The sequence below is a fragment of the Equus quagga genome, chromosome 12 (genome assembly GCF_021613505.1).
Source record: "Equus quagga isolate Etosha38 chromosome 12, UCLA_HA_Equagga_1.0, whole genome shotgun sequence".
NCBI lineage: Eukaryota > Metazoa > Chordata > Mammalia > Perissodactyla > Equidae > Equus > Equus quagga.
The window spans coordinates 82,253,828-82,275,183 of NC_060278.1; the positions used below are offsets into that span (position 1 = coordinate 82,253,828).

The 21,356-nt window shown below is 47.8% G+C and overlaps 1 protein-coding gene across 1 annotated transcript in view; it reads right to left on the reverse strand.

Moving 5' to 3' along the window:
- The window catches only part of TGM6 (transglutaminase 6), a 44,539-nt gene that overhangs the window by 9,736 nt on the left and 13,447 nt on the right, over positions 1 to 21,356 (reverse strand). Inside the window, exons 3-11 of the mRNA XM_046679416.1 lie at positions 19,013 to 19,186; positions 18,202 to 18,450; positions 17,294 to 17,412; positions 15,885 to 16,013; positions 14,287 to 14,464; positions 14,001 to 14,139; positions 11,520 to 11,623; positions 11,201 to 11,443; positions 4,387 to 4,728 (exon numbers count right to left, since the gene is read on the reverse strand). Of these exons, the coding sequence (XP_046535372.1) occupies positions 4,387 to 4,728; positions 11,201 to 11,443; positions 11,520 to 11,623; positions 14,001 to 14,139; positions 14,287 to 14,464; positions 15,885 to 16,013; positions 17,294 to 17,412; positions 18,202 to 18,450; positions 19,013 to 19,186 (1,677 nt within the window). The remainder of the gene's footprint in view (positions 1 to 4,386; positions 4,729 to 11,200; positions 11,444 to 11,519; positions 11,624 to 14,000; positions 14,140 to 14,286; positions 14,465 to 15,884; positions 16,014 to 17,293; positions 17,413 to 18,201; positions 18,451 to 19,012; positions 19,187 to 21,356) is intronic.

Below are 21,356 nucleotides of genomic sequence, written 5' to 3' on the forward strand. Positions count from 1 at the left end.
GCCAGCATTAACTTAATACCAAAACTAGACAAAGCTTTTACAGGAAAGGAAAACTACAGGCCAATATCTCTCATGACCATAGACATAAAAATCCTCAACAAAATATTAGCAAATTGAACCCAACAATGTACAAAAAGGATTATATATCATGATCAAGTGGGATTTATTCTAGGTATGTACGGTTGGTTCAACATTCAAAACTCAACTAATGTAACCCATTCCATCAATAGGCTAAAGAAGAAAAATCACATGATCGTATCAATAGATGCAAAAAAAGCACCTGAGAAAATCCAACATTTATTCATGATAAAAATATCTCAGAAAACTAGGAATAGAGGGGAACTTCCTCAACTTGATAAAGAGCATCTACAAAAAATGTACAGCTAACAACATACTTCATGGTGAGAAACTCAAAGCTTTCCCACTAAGATCAGGAACAAGGCAAGGATGGCTTCTCTTACCACTCCTTTTCAATATTGTACTGGAAGACCAGGCTAAGGCAATAAGACAAGAAAAGGAAATAAAAGGTATACAGAATGGGAAGGAATAAATAAAACAGTCTTTGTTCACATATGATGTGATCATTTATATAGAAAATCTGAAAGAATCAACAACAAAAAATCCTGGAACTAATAAGTGATTACAGCAAGGTCACAGTATAAAAGATTAATATACAAAAGTCAATCACTTTCCTACATACCAGCAATGAACAAATGGAATTTGGAATTAAAAACACAATGCCATTTCTATTAGCACCCCCAAAATGAAATACTTAGGCATTAATCTAACAAAAGATGTACACGATCTATATGAGAAAAACTACAATACTCTGATGAAAGAAATCAAAGAAGAACTAAATAAATGGAGAGATATTCCATGTTCATGGATAGGAAGACTCAAGATTATCAAGATGTCAGTTCTTCTTAACTTGACCTATATTCAAGACGATCTCATCAAAGTCCCAGAAAGTTATTTCATGGATACCGACAAATTGATTCTAAAGTTATGTAGAGATGTAAAAGACCCAGAACAGCCACCACAACATTGAAAGAGAAGAACAACATGAGAGGACTGAGGCTACATGACTTCAAGACTGACTATAAAGCTAAAGTAATCAAAACAGTGTGGTATTGGCGAAAGAATAGGTAAATACATCAACAGAACAGAATAGAGAGCCCAGAAATACACCCACACAAACATAGTCATCTGATCTTTGACAAAGGAGCAAAGGAAATAAAATGAAGAAAAGATAGTCTTTTCAATAAATGGTGCTGGAATAACTGGACATCCAAATGCAAGTAAATAAAAAAACCCCAAATAAATGAATACAGACACAAAAATGAACTCAAAATAGATTATAAGCCTAAACGTAAAATGCAAAACTATAAAACTCCTATAAGATAAAATAGGAGAAAATCTAGATGATCTTAGGTATGGTGATGACTTTTTAGATACAACATCAAAGGCACAATCCATGAAAAAATTGACAAGTTGGACTTCATTAAAATTAAAAACTTCTGCTCTGTGAAAGACACTATCAAGAGATTGAGAAGACAAGCCACAGACTGGGAGAAAATATTTGCAAAAGACGTATTTGATAAAGGACTTTATCCAAAATATACAAAGAACTCTTAAAACTCAACAATAAGAAAATGAATAGCATGACTGAAAAAATGGGCAAAAGATCTGAACAGACACCTCACCAAAAGGATACACAGATGCATATAAAAAGATGCTCAGCATCATACATCACTAAGGAACTGCAAATTAAAACAATGAGATACTACTATATACCTTTTAGAATAGCAAAAATCCAAAATACTGACAACACCAAGTGTTGGAGAGGATGTGGAGTGACAGGAACTCTCATTTGCTGCTGGTGGGAATGCCAAGTGGTACGGCCACTTTGGAAGACAGTTTGGCAGTTTCCTAGAAAACTAAACATACTCTTATACCATCTAGTAATCGCACTCCTTGGTATTTACCCAAATGAGTTGAAAACTGTCCACATGAGAACCTGCACACAGAGCTTTATTGCAACTCTATCCATAGTTGCCAAAACTTGGAAGCAGCCAAGATGTCCCTCAGTAGGTGAACAGATAGATAAGCTGTGGTACATCCATACTCTGGAGTATTATTCAGCACCTCAAAGAAATGAGCTATCAAGCCACAAAAAAACCATGGAGGAATCTGCAGTACATAGTTCTAAGTGAAAGAAGCCAATTTGAAAGGCTACATACTATGTGATTCCCAGTATAAGACATTCTCAAAAAGGCAAAACTATGGAGACAATAAAAAGATCTGTGGTTGCCAGGGGTTCGAGGGGAGGGAGAGAGCAGCAAACAGATGAAAATCAGGAGGTTTTAGGGCAATGAAATTATTCTGTATGATACTCCAACGGTGGATACACGCCATACATTTGTTAAAACCCATACAATGCACAACAGAGTGAACCCTAATGTAAACTATGGACTTTAGTTAAAAATGATGTATCAATATTAGCTTGTCATTGGTAACAAAGGTACCACACTAACCCAGCATGCTAATAGTAGGGGAAGACGGCAAGGGTGAGGGGGTGCATGGGAACTCTGTCCTTTTCACTGAATTTTTCTGTAAACCTAAAACGGCTAAAAAAAAGTCAATTAAAAATGATAAATTTTAATAAATTATATATTTTAATAGTCATACCATTTGGCTCAGTAATTCCACTTTCGTGAATCTATTCTAACAAAACAGTCCAAAATCCAGACAAAGAAAGATCTTTTTCACCAAGATGTTTACTTTAGGTTTTTTAAAAAATAGCAATAAGCTGATAACTACCCCAAAGAAGGAAAAAGATATAAATCATCATATATTTATTTAAAGATTACGCATCTATTAAAACGATGTTACTGAAGAGTTTATAAAAATGTTTAACTTACAACGTAAAATGAAAAGATCAGGGCACTACTGAGTATTTGCAATATAATTAGAACCATGTTTTTTCAAAAAGCAAACAAGCATTCAAAATTTGGAAGAAAAATGTTAGTTTGAGGAAGGGTGGCAGGATCAAAGGTGACGGTTCTCTTTTGCTCTCTAAATCTTTAATGAATATGTATTACTTTCAATATGAAAATAATTGCTAAAAGCCAGGAGAAAGTGTTATGTTAATTAATATTTCATTAGGAAGTGTTATTTTGTGATTTCGATTTTGTGAAAACTAAATGCCATCTCCTTCACGTGTTTTCACCCCTGTCAAGATGCACAAGCTTCACTTGCCAGAAACCGGCCCAGAGGAACAGTTTCTTTGTTTAATTGAATCCTTAGAGTTCAGAAGGGAGGTATGTGAAGAGAGAGCCAGCCAGACAGAGAGGAGCTGGAGGGGAGGGGATAGAGAGAGAGAAAGAGAGAGAGACAGAGAGGGAGGGAGACGGAGAACAGGAAAAGGAGGAAGAACGATCTAATGGGTACATTTAGTAAATCATATACGAAGTGCTACATGTTTAAGGATCATGAAAAACGTCCTTGACACTTTTTTAAAAAAGCAGTTGGAATAAAGTCACTTAAAATTATACAAAAACCTTCAAAAGGACCGAAGCCATCCTATTTTGGTGCAAAATCCTAAGGGTGCATTTCAGGCACCATTAGGCATGTGAAGCAGAATTGCTGTGTGCTGACCCCACAGACCACTCGAAGGCCTGCAATCACGCAACTGAACCCGCTGAGTCAGTGTGCCTGGGGTGGACCATTCCTAGCTTTGAGCCCTGGCTCTGCCCCTCCCCGCCATGGCCCTTGGTCAGGAGTGTCTCTACGGCCAGACTGGTTTGAATCCTGCCAGCACACACGCTGACCGTGTGACTGTTTCCTTCTCTGAGAAACTGAGCTGGTGTTCCCCAAAAGGTGGCTGCGGGGATGGTGGCCGATGTGTATGGAATCCTCAGGTCAGGGCCTGGCACGTGTAAGTACTGAGTAGACATCTCTTACTGGTCCACCCCTCCAGACAGAAAATCTGGAGCCAGATGGACTCCAGAATATTTTGGATTTTAGACAGGTAACACCAGGCATACGCCATACATTAGGAAAAGGTCCCAGCAGGTGTTTATTTGGCATGGAAACATTCATACTAATTGGGATAAATAGAGCTATGAATCACCTCACCATGAGGTCAGCTTGCCACCAGATGATTGTGGACTTTTACTACTATTCTCCTTATTTAGCCCCTCTGAGCCTCATTTTTCTCATCTGTAAAGTGGGCACAGGAGGCAAGACAGTGAACAAATGCTCAGAAATACCCCCTTCTTTCCTGGGAATGAATGTAGGATTCCTGGCAGTCTGGCCCTGCCCTGCCCCAACCCTCCTGGAAAGGGGGATGGGCTGGCCAGGTCCCACCAAACCTTGCGTTCTTACCTTCTTCCGGCCCCAGCCGCACCTTGTGGGATTCGTGCAGGATCTCTGCCACTGGCCTGCGGGTGTAGAGGATGGTGGCACCACTCAGGTTGACTTGGACCTGCTGGGCCTGGGAGGTGAGGTTGGCCAGGCACAGGGCCAGCCTCAGGTCGTGGCCCAACTTGGGGGGCTCCAGCACCTTGAACTTGCCGGTGATGCTGGGCTTGGCAGCGGGCTGCAGGAGGTCATCACGCCAGAGACCTCGGCCGCTGGCCCTGCGGACTCGGGCCCTCCTCCCAGAGGCTTCCACGCTGAAAAGCTTCTTCACGGCCCTCCTGTACACCTGTCTCTCCTTCCGGGACCCTGCAGGGCATGGCGCACCGTGAAGCAGACACCCTCTTCCTCCTCCGCCTGTCCCGGGGCCCATCTCTTCTCATTTCCCCTCTTCTCTGGGCAAAATCACCACTCCTTTGCCGCTGTAATTTACCACGGCTCTCGGGGGTCTCCAGTTGGCAGCCCAAAAGCCACATGCAGACCTCAGCCACGTGCACTGTCTTTGGTTCTGGGACTATTCAAATAAATTTTCAATCAGTTGCCAACAACCTCACATCAGGAGATTTCACATAACAATACAGATTTGCAGCTTCTCTGACAACTGGGTCTGAAGTCATGTGATAATAATGGCTGATACTTTGGTAGACTTACTATGTGCCAGGCACCTTAGTTCCAGGTGCTGTACTTTTCCCTCTACGAGGTAGGTACCATTTTATAGATAAGGCACCTAAGGCACAGACTAGTAAAGCAGCTTGTGAGGGAACAGGAATTTGAACCCACGCAGTTCAAAACTCCATGCTCTTAATCACACGCCCTTCCCACTCTCTTCCCACATGGCGGTAAGGTCTAGAGCTGAGCAAGGGCTGCTCTCTCTGGAAGGAATGCACTGTCTGGTTCTGCACAGTCTCCACCCTGTAATTGCCACTGGCCTGCTGCACTCAGGTGGGGCCACCTGCAAGCCTCCTGCAGAGGTGTGAGTTTAGGACCCCTGATCTCCCACTTGCCCTGTTGTAGCTCAGACTTCTCTTTTGACCTCCAGACCAATACGTGCAATTGGACAGCTCCCTCACCCCACCTGATGTCCCACAGCTGCCTCAAATCCAACCAAACACGTCATCTTCTGCCCAGCAGCGTCCCCCATCTCAGCAAACGGCTCCACTACCATTCACCCAATGTCCAAGCCAGAAACTGGGAGCGTCCTTGACTCTTCCCAAACCCTCACCAGCCATAACTGATCTGTCAGCAAGTCCTGCCGAGCATCCTCATTGATCTCTACAACCTGCCTTCTTCTCCATTCTCTCTTCTCCCATCAGACCACCGCTGAAATCGCCTCACCATCAGGTCCGTTTGCCACCAGGTATTGTGGAGTTTATTACTATTATCATTACTTAGCTGCCCCCACGAGCCTCAGTTTTTCCATCTGTAAAGTGGGGACAAGAGGCTCCCAGGTAAGGCACTGAGCACAATGCTCAAGAATGTCCTCTCCCTTCCTGGGAATGCAGGTGCCATCTCCACTCCAGTCCTTTTTCCACCCTGATATCTCCAAACCCAACTTTGATGGTTCCACTTCCCCACTTGAAACCTGTGGTGTGCGGTCTCCCACACTGCTCCTTCCCAAACATTTTCCTCGAAGTACTTCAATTCTGTGTGACCGTGGCTTGAAGGGGCCCATGTGGACCTAAAGATTCTTTAACATCCCATGTGTGTGGTCTTTTGTGACTGGCTTTTTTCACTTAACATATGTTTTCAAGATTTACCCGTGTTGTAACATAAATCAGCACTTGATTCCTTTTTATTGCTGAATAATATTCCTTTGTATGGATACACCACATTTTATTTATCCATTGATGGACATTTGGGTTGTTTCCATTCTTTAGCTATTTTGAGTAATGTTGCTATGAATGTTCATGTACAAGTTTTTATGTGGATGTTTGCTGTCCCTTCTCTTGGGTATAAACCTAGAGTGCATCTGCTGAGTTATAGGTAACTCTGTGTTTAGCCTTTTGAGGAACCGTCAAACTGTTTTCGAAGGTGGCTGCACCATTATATATTTCCACCAGCAATGTCTGAGTCTTCCAGTTTCTCCACAGCCTCACCAACACTTATTGTCTGTTTTTTGATTATAGCAGTCCTAGTGGGTGTGAAGAGGTATGTCCTTGTGGTTTTGATTTGCATTTCCCTAATGACTAATGCTGTTAAAGCATCTTTTCATATATTTATTTGCCACTTATTCCTAAGTATTTTATTCTTTTTGATGCTATTGTAAATGGATTTGTTTTCTTAATTTCATTTTCAGATTACACATTGTTAGTGTCCAGAAATACAATTCATTTTTATAAATCGATTTTGTGTTCTACCATCTTGTTGAACTGGTTTATTGGTTCTAATAGCTTTTTAGTGGATTCCTTAGGATTTTATATATACGTGTCATATGCAAATAGAGATGGTTTTACTTCTAATCTTTTCCAATTTGGAAATTCCTCTATTTCTTTCCCTTCTTTCCTTCCATTCCTTTCCTTTCCTTCTTTTAATTTTCTTAAATTTTGGCAAAATATACATAACATAAAGTTTACTGTCTTAACCATTTTTAAGTGTATACTTCAGTGGCATTAAGTACATTTCTATCGCTGTGCAGCCATCACCAGCATCCGTCTCTAGAACTCCTTTCATCTTGCAAAACTGAAACTGTACCCACTAAACAGTAACTCCCCGTTGCCTCCTCCGCCCAGCCCCTGGTAACTACCATTCCTCTTTCTGTCTCTATGAATTTGACTACTCGAGGTGCCTCATGTAAGAGGAATCAGACTGCATTCGTCTTTTTGTGACTGGCTTATTTCACTTAGGATCATGTCTTCAAAGTTCATCCATGTTGTAGCATGTGTCAGAACTTCCTTCCTTTTTAAGGCTGAATAATATTCCATTGTATGTGTATACCTCCATTGTATGTATATACCACATTTTGTTTATCTATTCATCCATCAATAGACATTACGGTTGCTTCCACCTTTTGCATGCTGTGAATAATGTTGCTATGAACACGGGTGTAAGATCTCTTTGAGTTGCTGCTTTCAATTCTTTTGGGTATATATCCAAAGTTGGAATTGCTGGATTAAAAGATAATTTTATTTTTAATATTATGAAGAACTTCCATCCTGTTTTCCACAGTGCCTGTACCATTTTAAATTCCTATCAACAGTGCACAGGTGGTCCTAATTTCCCCACATCCTCACTAACACTTATTCTTTTCCTTTCTTTCTTTCTTCTTCTTCTTCTTCTTTTTTTTTGCTGAGGAAGATTCACCCTGAGTTAACATCTGTTGCCAATCTTCCTCTATTTTGTATGTGAGCTGCCACCATAGCATGACCACTGATAGACAAGTGGTGTAGGTCCACGCCTGGGAACTAAATCCGGGCCACCAAAGTGGAACACGCTGAACTTAACCACCAGGCCACTGGTACTGGCCCCTCTTTTTTTTTAATTTCTGATAGTAGCTATCCTAATGGATATGAGGTGGTATCTCATTGTGGTTTTGATCTTCATTTCCCTAATAATCAGTGATGTGAGCATCTTTTCATGTGCTTTTTGGCCATTTGTGTACCTTCTCTGAAGAAACGTCTATTCAAGTCCTCTGCCCATTGTTTTCAGGTTGTTCGTTTTTTTGCTGTTGAGTGTCTGGAGTTCTCTATATAGTCTGGATATTAACCTCTTATCAGATATGTGATTTGAAAATATTTCCTCCTATTCTATGGGTCGCCTTTTTACCTTGTTGGCACTGTCACAAAAGTTTTAAATTTTGATGAAGTCCAATTTGTCTGTTTTTTCTTTTTTGCCTGTGCCTTTGCTGTCATAGCCAAGAAATCATTGCCAAGTCCAATGTCATGAAGCTTTTTTCCTACTTTTACTTTTGAGAATTTTATTGTGTTAGGTCTTACAGTTAGGCCTTTGACCCATTTTGAGTTAATTTTTGAATATGGTATAAGGTAAGGGTCCACCTTCATCCTTTCACATGTGGATATCCCGTTTTCCCAGCACCATTGGTTGAAAACATCTCTATTTCTTTTTTTTGCCTAATTTCCTTGGCCGGTACTTCCATGGCAACGTTGAGTCAAAGCAGCAGGAGTGGACAGCCTTGGCTTGTTTCTGATCTGAGGGGGAAAGCGTGCAATCTTTCACCATTAAACATGGTGTGAGCTGTGGGTTTTTCACAGATGACTTTTATCAGGCCGAAGAAGTTCACCTCTGTTGTTAATTTGTTGAGTTGGACATTGCCTACCACCATGCTAACAAATTTTAGATGCTATTACTAGTATTATCACTATAAGCTGGATGTGAAATCACGTGACCCACAACAAGCAGCCAACCAGCAGTAATAATATTATAACTAGATAGTGGCAGCAAAGGACAGAATGAAGAGCGTGGGCTCTGGAGCCAGACTCGCCACTCTCTAGCTCTGTCCCTCGACTGAATCGGCTTCCCTGGCTGCACCTCCGTTCTCTCCTCTGTAGAATGAATGCTACACCAGTGTCTGCCTTTGTTAGCATTTGTTAAACAAAAGAACTAAATGATGTGTGAAACTGGCCAGCCCACAGTAGATGCCCAGTGATGGTGACTGCTATGATCATCATGTAACAGGATGTTTCTCTTGCCACCATGACAAAAAACCCCAAAGACCCCATGTTCTAAGTTTCAGAAGCTCCCCGCAGGTGGGACCAGGCATCAACCTATAGGACTTGTGAGAGAGACGCCAGCTCAGAAGAGGCCTTAACACTTACCATCCCATCCACTGCCCTCTGTAAGAAGAGGCCTGAAGGGGAGGAGGTCATCAACAATCAGGGAAGCGCCATGTTCCTAGAGAAGGAACTGAGGGAGTGTTGATGAAGGGTGTGTGTGTGTTTACAATAATCACTGTTAAAGTTTGGGAGTGTCTGCAATGAGGAAGAGCTGTCTGGTAAAGACTGGGGCTGCCTACAGGAAGCGGAAGTTGGCTGTGGGAGGTCCGCTAGCCTGTCTTGCTTACTGAACCGTGTATTACCTGAGCAGGGAGAAGAGAACTGACGGGAGATGGCAGGTGGAAGACAGCCCATCAAGACTGCTCTCCCCCCAGCCTTTGAACTGGGGCACTGAGTATAGATGAGTGTGGGGGCCACAGCCTTGTCAAACCCCTGCAGAACCTGGGGCCAAAAACTGCCACGCACCAGAGGGAAGCTGTGTGACTGCCAGTGAAAGAATGGGGCAAATGTCTCAAGAAACCAGCAGTGCCTGGAGGAGCAGCACAGGAGAGGGTCCTGAGGGCAGCAGGCTGTATTGGAGCCACCATCTGTCCTTGCGGAGCATGAGAGTAAACTAGGGCAGCAGCACTGCCTGCCCGAGGGCACGGAATCCTCGCTCAGTGAAGTCAAATCATTGGCTCTCTTTCCTCCTCCTCCTCCTCGGCCTAACACACCAGAAGACTTAGACCCGCCTTCTCAACATCGGCTGCACGTTGGAATTGCCTGGGAAGCTTTTAAAAGTCCTGATGCCCAGGTCACTCTCTCTAGGGAGTTAGGGGGCAGTCTGGGCTGCTAGGGTAGATTAACAATGGCCATAATACTCTCTTTACGACTTCTCCCATCAAGAGGTGGAGTCTACTTCTTGCTCCTTGAATCTGAGGTGGCCTCAGAAGTTGCTTTGACGGATATAATGTGGCAGAAGTGACATGGTGTGAATTCTGAGCGAGGCCTCCAGTGACCTTGCAGCTTCAACTCTCAGCCTCTCAGAATGCTGCTGCCACGTGGACAAGCCAGGGCTGGAACATGAGAGGCCAAGTGGGGAGAGGGGCCCAGCCAGCCCAGCAGCCCCATGGGAGGCCCCAGACATATTCCAGATCCCAGCCGACACCACGAGCAGCAGAGGAACCATCCCAGCTGATCACAGCCCGAATTGCTGACCCACAGGATCCCGAGCAAATAAATAATTATTACTTAATCTATGTAACTAAAAGAGCACCCCAGGCGATTCCAGTGTGCAACCTGGCTGCAAAGCACTGTGCCATAAAGCAGACGACAGACAGATGGGGGCATCCAGAGCAGACTGTGCCCCTCTTTACAGCAAACTTCCGAGGTCGCGGGCTTGTGCTCAGGTGAGGGGAGGAGACAAGCTCTGATTCATGTTTGAACTTGAAGTCCTCATGACTCAAATAGCAGTGTTTTAACAAGCAGATGTGGCTGAACACATATGGATCAGGTCTTGGCATTGCCAAGGGACCAGTTATTCCTCGGGGAAGGGCGACTTTTAAAGTCTGTAGCTGGAGGTAACTACTAGAAAAAACACACCTGTTTTGTTTTTGTACCCAAACAAGTACAAGCTCTTCAACAAACCAGTGACCATCAATTAGTGACCACGGCATAGTCAGCACTGACAGGTGACAAACAGGAGCTGCCATTATTATTGTTTTGAACTGTGCCTAGCGGTATGTATTCTAGATGTTCAGTAAATGATACTGCTACTATCATCACTATTATTAGTGTTAGCTATTATTATTATCTGTGAACACACCTAGCACAGTGCCTGGCACATGGTAAGCGTTAAGGAAATGTAGCTATTATTATGGGGAAATCTTCTCAGCAAACAGGGGAAGCCATTCACATAAGCCAAAGGCACTTGGCGCAAGCAGAGACAGCGCTGAAGGAAGCTGTCATCATCACGACCCGCGGGAGAGGGCCTGGCTCTGGTGGCCGCCGCTGCCCCTCTGCAGCTGACTGGTCCCGTGGGGAGGGTGGCAGAGGCCGCCGATGGCCCTTACCTTCCGGATACTTGTAGAGGCCCGTGATGTCCACGCGGGAGTCGCTGCCCACCGCCTTGGTGGAGATGCACCTCCCGATCTTCTTCGTGTCCGAGTGCACGCGCTCCCGGCTCTCATCCTCATTCCAGAGCCAGGTGATGTAGTCCGCGTTGACCTCCGAAAACACAAAGGGGCCGTCGTGGGCCAGGTGCACGTCGCCCTCGCGGATGGCGGCGACCGAGGCGGGGCCGCAGCGGAACACGCCTGGGCGGGGAGGGTGGGCGTGAGCAGCGAGGGCGAGGAGAAGCGGGGGCCTGGGCCACCCCCGGCCGGCCCGTACCTTCGCTCTCCTCCTGCGGGGTGGCGTCCAGAACCTGCCAGCCGCTGTAAAAGGGGCCCAGGTCCTGCCGGGCAAACCAGCTCTCGTTCCAGACATGGAAATTCCTGCCACAGAGAGTGGATGGGGCAGGTGGCCCATGGTGAGCACACAGGCCCACGGGAGGGGAAGTTCCTGCCATGAGCCAGGCCCTGGCGGTGCTCCGGGGCCGAATCTTGTGAACCGTTCATTCAACGCTATCGATGAGCAGATGTTGTTCACATATGTGTGTGTGTATATATATCAAGAACCCACTGTTCAAGGCACCAGAAATACAGCTGCAAATAAGACGGGAGAGCCTTGCCCTCATGCAGCTGACATTCTAACAAAGGCGACAGATGGGAAGACAGGCAAATTTAAGTAAGGAGATAAAAAAAAAAATGCAATATAAGTGCTGTGAAGAAAGAGAGGGTCTTGAGACAGAGAAAAGCTGCTGGAGACCTACTCTAGGTAAATGACATCTAAGATGAGACTTAAAGGAGAAAGAATTAGCCATAGGAAGAGTGAAGGGAACAGTGTTCCAGGCAGAAGGAACAGCATGCACAAAGGCTCTTGAGACAAGAAAAAGCTTAGTGTGTTGGAGGAACAGAAAGTCTGTAAGTATCTCTGGGCTACAGCAAACATAGAGAGTTGCTAGGGTTCAGAGTTTGCAGAATTTTGCAGGCCTTGGTAAGAAGTTTGGGCTTCATTTGAAGTTTCCTATGTTAAAGATGAGAATATGAGATTAGGAAAAGTGACATCATTTGCACAAGGCCACACAGTAAGGAAGCAGCAGAGGAACCCTGGTTTGCCTGACGTGGCATCTTTTCAGCCAGCCTCAGAACTCCTCCTAGGCAGGTCATGGTCTTTGGGAAAATATCTTGATAAGCATCTGGGGGTTAAAGGGAGGACACTGATAACCTGCATGGTGACGGAGGTCCCAGTGTCAGAAAGAAGTGTCTGTCCATTCTGCTGGAGGAAGGAGAAGGATGTGATATTTTTGGTGCTCCTGCAGGGAGGGGGAGTGAAGAGAACCAAAAAGCAGAGAAGGAAAAGGGAGAAGAGAGAAGAGAGGCAGAGCCATGGTCTGAGGCTGGAGACCAGCTGGGGGGAAGGGCTGCTGGTTATCCTCCCCTGGGGGTGGCTGAGGACATTCTCAGGACAGGGACGCTGAGGCTGTGTTTCTGTAGTGCATGCTCTTCAGAAAGCTGGCTTTGCGTGACAACTTGCCATGTATGAACAGACACTCGGATGAGGTTATTCCCTGAAACCTTGCTTGTAAAGATAAATGTCTGGTCCATCCATGTGAGATGGTTAGATCAACGATGGTTTTCCCATGCAATTGAAAGGCAGACCACTCACTAGCTGTATGGCCTTAGACGAGTTACCTAACCTCTCTGTGCCTCAATTTCCTCATCGGCAAAATAGAGATAATAATGCTAACTTGCTCACAAGGTTTCTTTCATATAAGTTAATATACGTACAGCACTTAGAGCTGGGCCTGGCACAGACTAGGTGCTCAGTATTCTTATTTCTTTAAACACTAAAAAATAAAGAAACCTTGTACTGATGTACTGATATGAAGTTGTTAAACGTATGAGCAAGATGAACAGGATTACATTATGCTGCCAAGAGTCAGTGGGTAAAAAGTAGGGGTGCGAGGGGATGATGTATGTGCATGTTCTTGTATCTGCAGAGTCTCTCTGACAGGAGGTATAAGGAACTAGGCCTTCTGTTGCCCCTGGGAGGAGGACGAGGCTGGAATGGGGTGCGAGGGAGACTAACCACTGTAACTCATTTTGTACCTTTTGAATATTATTGCACATGAGTGTATTTCCTATTTTAAAAAATTAAAATTAATTAATTTTTTTTTTTTTTTGCTGAGGAAGATTTGCTCTGAGCTAACATCTGTGCTAGTCTCCCTCTATTTTGTATGTGGGTCTCTGCCACAGCATGGCCACTGATGAGTGATGTAGGTCTGTGCTGAGGAACCAAACCTGGGCTGCCAAAGTGGAGCGTGCTGAACTGAACCACTAGGCTATGGGGCTGGCCCCCTAAAATGAATTTTTTAAGGCTTTGCGTGAAGAGTGTTGTTTGAGCTGAGAAAGGAGGTTGTTTCCCACTTGGACACACAGCAGGGTGCACAGATGGCTGATAGATAAGCAGGAGCATGATACAGAGGTAGCTATGTGGGGTGGTCTTGGTGCCCCTCCCAGTCATGGGAATCTTGGGGAGGGCTCAGAGTCCCCCAGAGGGGAGAACTGGGGGTTCACGGCACTCAAATCTTGAGTCCCCCTCATGACCTCTGAGTCACGTGCCCAAAGACGCATCATCTCAGAAGAGGAGTCACCCTGCCCGGGGCCAAACCGCTCTGCAGGGCGCCTCTCACTCCTTCCAGAACTGACTCAGACTCTGGAGAGCATGGCTCCAGGTCTGGGTCTGCTTTGGGGAGCCCCTAGGACCCACCACATGCTGTCCTCTGTCAGGTCCTCCAGGGTCCGCCCAAAGGAGTCCACGTATTTGTCCACACTCAGGCTTCCGTCCGTGTCATGGGCCGAGTTAAAGTTGGACACAACCCGTGTTGCGATCCCCAAGCACCTAAGGACTGAAGAGCAGGAGGCTCCTGAGGCTCTCGGAGCAGGCAGGGACCCTGGGCTGGGGGGTGGTGCTATGTAAACATATGCAAATAGATGCAAATGAGGGGACCCGGGGGTTGGGTGGGGTCGGGTTGGGGTCTTCTTTTCCTGGGTACCTGTGCACATGACTCCAGCGAAGACCCAGCACTGGCCGTATTTGACTGGCTTGAACCTGCCCTTGAACCACTGGTGCAGAATGGCCACGCTGCCGCGCCAGTGCAGGGGGCTGGTGCCGCCGCTGTACTTGCGCTGCCACTGGCCCTGGACCACGCCGCGGTCGTTGTTGCTGTTCACCTGGCGGAGAAGGCAGCGGTCCACCACCAGGCGGGGCTTCCCTCGTCAGGAACCCACCCAGTCCCTGAGGGCTAGCTTTTGCTTTTAAATGGTCTGAAAATTGGGGCCATCTGCCCTCTTCAAATACCTACTTTTTGGTACCATTTCAAATTACCTTCCCTGGGGATAGTCAACTGTTGAAAATCATCTGTGGTTTCAGAGCATTTCCTGTTTTAAATGACCTGTTTTGGGGACCGTTGGTGGTATAACAGCTATAGAGACAGTGAACATTTCTTAAATGCTTCTGGTGCCAGGCACTGTTCTAAGGGCTTTGTGTGCACTACATTAACCCGTTTAAAGTGGGTTCTATTATTTTCCTTTTTTTCTCAGATAAGAAAATGAGATTCAGTTTTGCCCAAATCGCAGACCAAGTCAGCAAAAGGTGTGGGCGACCCCCAAGTTCAGAACTTTGACTTGGGCGCCTGTACGGCTGTCCCCCAGGCTGTATCACTCTACAGTTTGGAAACGGTCACCACTTTGGATTCTCTTTACTCCAGCATCTCTCTGAGGTCTTAAGGAATGGAGAGCATCAAATACAAGAAAAGCAATTGTGTCCATTTTGCGAATCACAGATAGCCACCCACTAATCTTGACACCTTCTTGCTCTAGTGAGAGCTCGTAGACCCTCTGGCTACCTTTTGAGGCGGAAGCCCCAAGGCATATAATAGATTAAAGCTGGCTCTCCCCCCCACGGAGAGGTGGGTCTGTGTACCCTCTCCCTGAATCTGGGCTGGCTGGTGACTGCTTTGACCAATGACTATGGTGGAAATGGTGCTGAGCCGGTTTCCAGGCCCAGGCTGTATGAGACTGGCAGCTTCCATTTGCTCTTTCTGGATTGATTGCTTGGGGAAGAGCCAGCTGCCATCTCTGATGACCCTGACACTGCCATGCTGTGAGGAAGCCCAAGCTAGCCATGTGGAAAGGCGCATGGAGAGACAGAGTGATGACCGGCCAGCCCCAGCTGTTCCAACCATCCCAGCCAAGGGGCCAGACATGAGAATGAGCACACCATCTTGACATTCCAGCTCCAGCAGCCATGGCGTGGGAGAGAACCAAGGAGGCATTGACTACCAGGACCAAGGCCCCAGATAGATGGTCCCGTCAAACCATCCCAGACATCTGCAGCCACTCAGACACCCCCAGCTGAAGCATTTTGGAGCAGAGACAAGGCATCCTCACGGTGCCCTGCCCAGGTCCTTGATCTGCAAAATTGTAAGTGTAATAAATGGCTGTTTCACACCACTGAGTTTTGGGATGTTTGTTATGCAGAAATAGAGAATTGAAACAACAGGGAACTAGGGAAAAATCGAAGGGCATGGCCCTGGGGTTGGCCTGGGGATGCGTGAGGGTGTGTGTATGCAGGAATGGTGGGGCTCCTCACCATGGCGCTGATGGCCCTGGTCACATAGATGGGGTCGTGGCGGTGGGACACGTCCGTGGCTGGGTCATTTTGGTGACTGGGGCTTCGGTCAAGGATGGAGAGGCAGATGTTCAGGATGTCCTCCTCGAACTGTCCCAGAGAGGCTGTGCTTAAGGGCCAGAGTCTCACCCATATTCCAGGCACTCCCACGACCCCTACCCGGTCAGTCACTTGTGTCATGCAAGGGGAGTTTGCCTGCACCTGTCCCCCTGTCAGGGACGCCACAGATGACCCCCAAGTCTCAGAAACCCTTCCCCAAAGAGTCACCCGGGAAACAGAAACGTCCCTCCTCTGTTCAGTAGCCCCCCATGGCTCCCCACTTACCAGTAAAGATCGTGGAAAATGGGTGGCTCTGGAGCCACACCTACCCCACTGTACACTTGTTGGGATTATATGATTTTTTAAAAATACATTTGAATCAATTGACAACATTTAAAAACTGGGGGATTTTCACATACAAGTGAAGATTTCTGGTATCCACAAATTTGAAAGGTCTGGGAACCACATGGCAGCAAGAGGTGGGTGCTGAGGAGTGGTTCCCCCTTGGATGGACCCTACACTCTCTGGTATGTCATCCCTGCCCTGCCCTGGAGCCCCAAATGCTTTCCACCCCCAGCTCCCCAGCCTGACAGTCCAGGTCCTTAACTTGCCCGGCTACCCTTCTTCTGTTGGGGACTCGGAACCCAGGCAGACAGAAGTCTTCCAGCAGAACCTCGGCTACTCCCTGACTCCTCACCTCCGCACTGCTCTGTCTACTCTTCCCTCTGACTGTCCAGATCCCGACCGGCTTTGGACACCCAGCCTCGGTATCACGAAGGTTTCCTCAATCCCCAAGATGGAGTTTTCATTCACCCTTTTCTGAACTCCCTTTGCTGCCATCTCTACCACTCTGACTTTCCTGCTCCCATTACACCTTGTGTTGTAACTATTTATCTAAGCCGATGGCTCTCACACTGTGGTCTGTGGACCAGCAGCATCAGCATCACCTGGGAGCTTGTTAGAAATGCAGATTCTCAGGTGCCACCCCAGACCCGCTGAATCAGCAACTCTGGGGGTGGGGTCCAGCCATTGGCGTTTTTACGAGCTTTCCACATGATTCCTGTTCACATCCAAGACTGAGAACCCCTGATGCAAGGGATTTATCCTTTCACAACAGAACCAACCTGTTCTGTTTCCCATCTAAAGCGCCTCCCTCCCGAGGAGCCAGCGAGGCCCTGGCACGGCTAACAGGAGGTGAGTGAATGAAGGGATTTGCTCTAAGAGTCAGCCCAGCTGGTCCCTCCTGGCAAGAAGTGAGCAGGTGGAAGGGCTCCTGGCTGACTTTCCCCCTGCCACGCCGTGGCCCCCTTCCGGCCCGTGCCCCTGGAGACCTGCCCGAAGTTCCAGCCTTGGGCTCGGATGTGCTTCTCCACGCCTCGGAAGATGATCCCGCTGTCGTTGAGCACATACTCCTGTCTCTCCTCCTCTGAGGCCAGAAACACGTCGTCCTCTGAAAAGTAGTGATCAGGCCCGGCGTGGGCAGGAGCTCTGGCCTTGCTGGCCTGGGGAAGGGGCTGCATCAGGGACCAGCTGCAGGACGGTGCCTGGAGGCTGACCGGAGCAGGAGAGGGCAAGAGGGGCTTGCGGGCTCTCAGGCTGCCCCCCAGCCAAGCCCCGTGCCACCTGGCTGGGCTTTCCCCAGGCAGGGACCAATCCCAACCCAGCCCGAGACTGAGGGATTTTAAAAGTCCTGATACCTTGGGGTGACTACTTGATGCCAACAGCAGCCTCCTATTTCTTAAATATGAATAAGAATACCAATCCAGGATCCTGCTTACTTACTTAGCCCTTAATAAGAATAATGACCGCAGTGCCCCTTATGATGCGTCTTGTACATTACAAACACAAGTGCTGTGCATTCTCGCTATAACCCTAAGAGGTAGGCACCGTCATCCCCACGTGACAGATGAGGGAACAGACTCATAGAGGGAAGCAACTTAGCAGAGCTGAGACTAAGCCAAGGCTGTCTGATGGCTAGAGCCCAGCTCTTCCCCACTCCTGGGCCTCTCCTGCCATCAGGCCCCATCCCTGTCCACTGGCCTCCACACACCAGAACCCACTGACTCCGGCCTCTCTGGCACAGGCTCCTGTGTAGCACCTGCTACCAGGTTCCTCTGCCCCATGCCTGGCTCTCGCTAAGCTCTTGGCATTCACCTCCCTGTCCCTTAACCTGCCTCTCGGGACCCTCCTGTAGGACAGCCTCCAGGAAAGCCTCTGCCTTGGGCTTGGCAGCTCCTACCTGGGCACCATGGGTTGAACAGGAGAACGAACTCGCCCAGCTTCCGGTCACTGTGTTTGCGACGAGAGGAAACCCTGGCGCTCAGTAGGTAGCGGCCAATGACGGCGTTGGGAGGGCTGGCGAGGCTAACGGTCACTGTGTCCTCTGCCTGAGCCTCCTTCACTGCTGTCCAGGCATCGCCCACCTGCAGCTCCGATGTCGACGTCTGGAACACAGCTTTGGTGCGGAGGCCCTCAGAAGCCTGGGGTCCTGTCGGAAAGGAGAGGGAATCGGAGACCTAGCTGCCCCGAGGAAACCCAGCTCTAGAGAAGTGGAAAAGCTGCAGGCCTGGAAGAGCAACCCCTCACCCCCTGAACTGCTGGGACTCAGCTGCAGAGGGGGACCTGACGAGTGCACAAGAGGGCCAGTGCCAGAATGGGGTAGACCAGCTGTCCTGACTCCCACCCACTTCCTAGGTCAAGGAGAAGTGACAGGACCCTTTGAAATGAAAGTCTGCCTTATGTATGGCCAGGAAAGAAAAGCCTGGACTCCAAAAGTGGCTGATGAATTTCCATACCCTTCCAGAGCCCTAGATTGCTCAGTATGCTTAGGATTCCAGAGTTGTCATCTCACCTTTCCCACTGCCTGCTGGCAGCTCCTTCCGACCATCCCCAGAAAGCTGTCACCAAAAGCCTCCAGGGTTCGGGGATCAGCCCACCTACAGGGTCCTGCTTCCCCTAAGTCTGGGCTGATGACCACAGGGCCTCAGGTCACTGGTCACAAGACATCTTTCTGCCTGCAGACCAGCGGAGGGCGCTGGCGAGCCAGTTACCTGTCTCCACAGTGAAGATGAAGGTCTCCTCGCTGTCCAGGGATCTGTTTAGCTCCAGTGTGATGGTGAATATCTGGCCCCTGCGAACCACCAGCTCAGGGCCGGGGTACTCCTGGGTGTGGTGGGCAGCGCCATTCCTCAGCTGCTGCCAGTCCACCTCGGTGACTCTGATCCCTGAGCAGAGAGAGGACAGGGAGATGAGGCCAAGCCCTTGGCACGTTTCTCCTCCACGCCTGGCTGCCCTCCCAGCTGCTTCAACGTGCCAGTCATTTGCTCACGCAGCCACTCTTCACCATGTAGAGTAGATTCTGGTTCTTCATGGTAGTTACCTTCTATAAAGTCTCCGTGAATACTGAATTAGTGAGTGCTGAACCAGCGTTTCCAGGGGAAATACAGGGCCAGGTTCCCACGAGCCTCTGGTCACAGCATTTTCATCAACTGATCAATACATAGCCTTGTTTTAAGTGTGTTTCTGTTTAAAGACACCTAATTTAATATATTGATTCATTTACACTGAACTCATGGACAACAGCACTGCCACTCATGCCTGAACGAAGCTCGTCTGACACGTGTGTTTTCTCCGTAAGGCACATCATGGCCTTCCTGTGCTTGGGAACAGTAGACAGCACTTCAGCCCTGTGCGTGGGGCCATTTAAACAGCAAAATAACCAACAAAAAGGGCAGAAATGCAAAAAATGTGGCATTAAATAGACCGGGAAAGGATACTTGCTTATGGTCTGAGAGCAGGAACAAGATGGCAGAGTGTCACTGGCTCGACTTCACTTGGGGGCATGTGTGTTAGGAGATTCCACTTTTCACCCCTCTGCGTGTGACTGGAATGACCACGAAATTGCCAAGAGTATTGATTTGGAGTTTAAAATAAATTTTAGCGAGTAAACCAATGTGCAAACACGGAATCTGTGAATATTGGGATTGACTGTGTGTTCTCTGTGCTAGGCTAGTGTCTGGCACTGGGATATATAGGTAAACAAGACAGATGTGGGCTCGCCCTGGAGAGATACACCGGGAGGCTGGGTGGCTCAATGGTTCTGAGCACAGCCTCTCGGGTCAGCAGATGTGGGTTCAAATCCTGACGTGGTCATCTACTGTCTGTACCTCAGTTTCCCCTTCTATAGAGGGGGAATAATAGTCCCTCATGGACAGTAGCCTGGCATTTAGAGCCTTTAGAACATGAGAGCCCAAGAGTGTCTGTTATTACATTCCAGACGAGCAAGGGTGACACCTAAATAGGTGAGTCCACAAATAACTAATTATCACCTGGATACACACTGTCAAAGAAAAGTACATGGAGCTGAAGGAGCATGTAACAGAGGGGCCTGGCCTGGCCTGAAGGGTGACCAGCAACCTCAGACCAGAAGGTGGCATTGAGGCTGAATCTTGAATCGGAGGGGGTGTCGCCAGGGTAGAGGTGGGGGGCATATCCAGCCCCAGCCCAAGCATACTCTCTCTCTCCATCTATTTGGGGTTCATTCATTCAGGTGTCAGGCGTTGTGCTGGGTGCTGCAGACCCAAAGTCCGTGAGATTTACACTGGCCCTGATGCCAGGCAGTTGACAGTCTGGTGGTCGGCATTAAGCAGATATATCTCAAACGTGTAAGAGCAAGCTTTGGGAAGTTCCCTACGGAGAGGCGCAGGGAGCCCTAGAGGCACAGAACGCAGGGCTTGTGCAGCCCTGGCCCCTCGCAGGACCTATAGCTGTGCAGAGGCGGGAGGCAGCCCAGTGACATCTAAAAATATTTAGGAGAAAGCCAATGCGTTCTTGAACGCCAGGGGCTACGTTTCATTCTTAATTTTATTTCTTTTTTAAAAATTGATTTTTCTGCCCATTTGATTCATGGCCCACTATGAGTGCCTTTTGCTATTTGGCAAACAGCACGCCCTGTCATAGTTGCCTTCTACACCCCGGGCTCCCTCTACCGACCCGTTTCCAACCCGGCTGCACACTGGAATCACCTGGGAAACTGGAAGATCCTGATGCCCAGGCCCTTTCCCCAGAGATCCTGCTTTAATTAGCTCAGGGAGTTGCTTGGGCTTTGAGAATTGTAAAAGCTCCCCAGGTGTGTCTAGTTGCAGTCTTGGTCGAGGGCTGCTGGCCTAAAGTCCAGTCTCCTAGACTGCCTGCATTTCTTCTCCACCAGCGTGGGGTCTGACACGGAGCAGCGCCAGCACAGGCAACGTCTGCTGCAGAAAGGTGCACTCGAAGCAGCTTGATGTAATCCTCCTTGTAAACAGCCGTTTCTAGCGGGGATGGTTCGGGGTGGCACTGCCCGCAGGAGCTTTTTGGATGTCTGGGTCAACAATGTTGGATTCCTTTAATGATGAC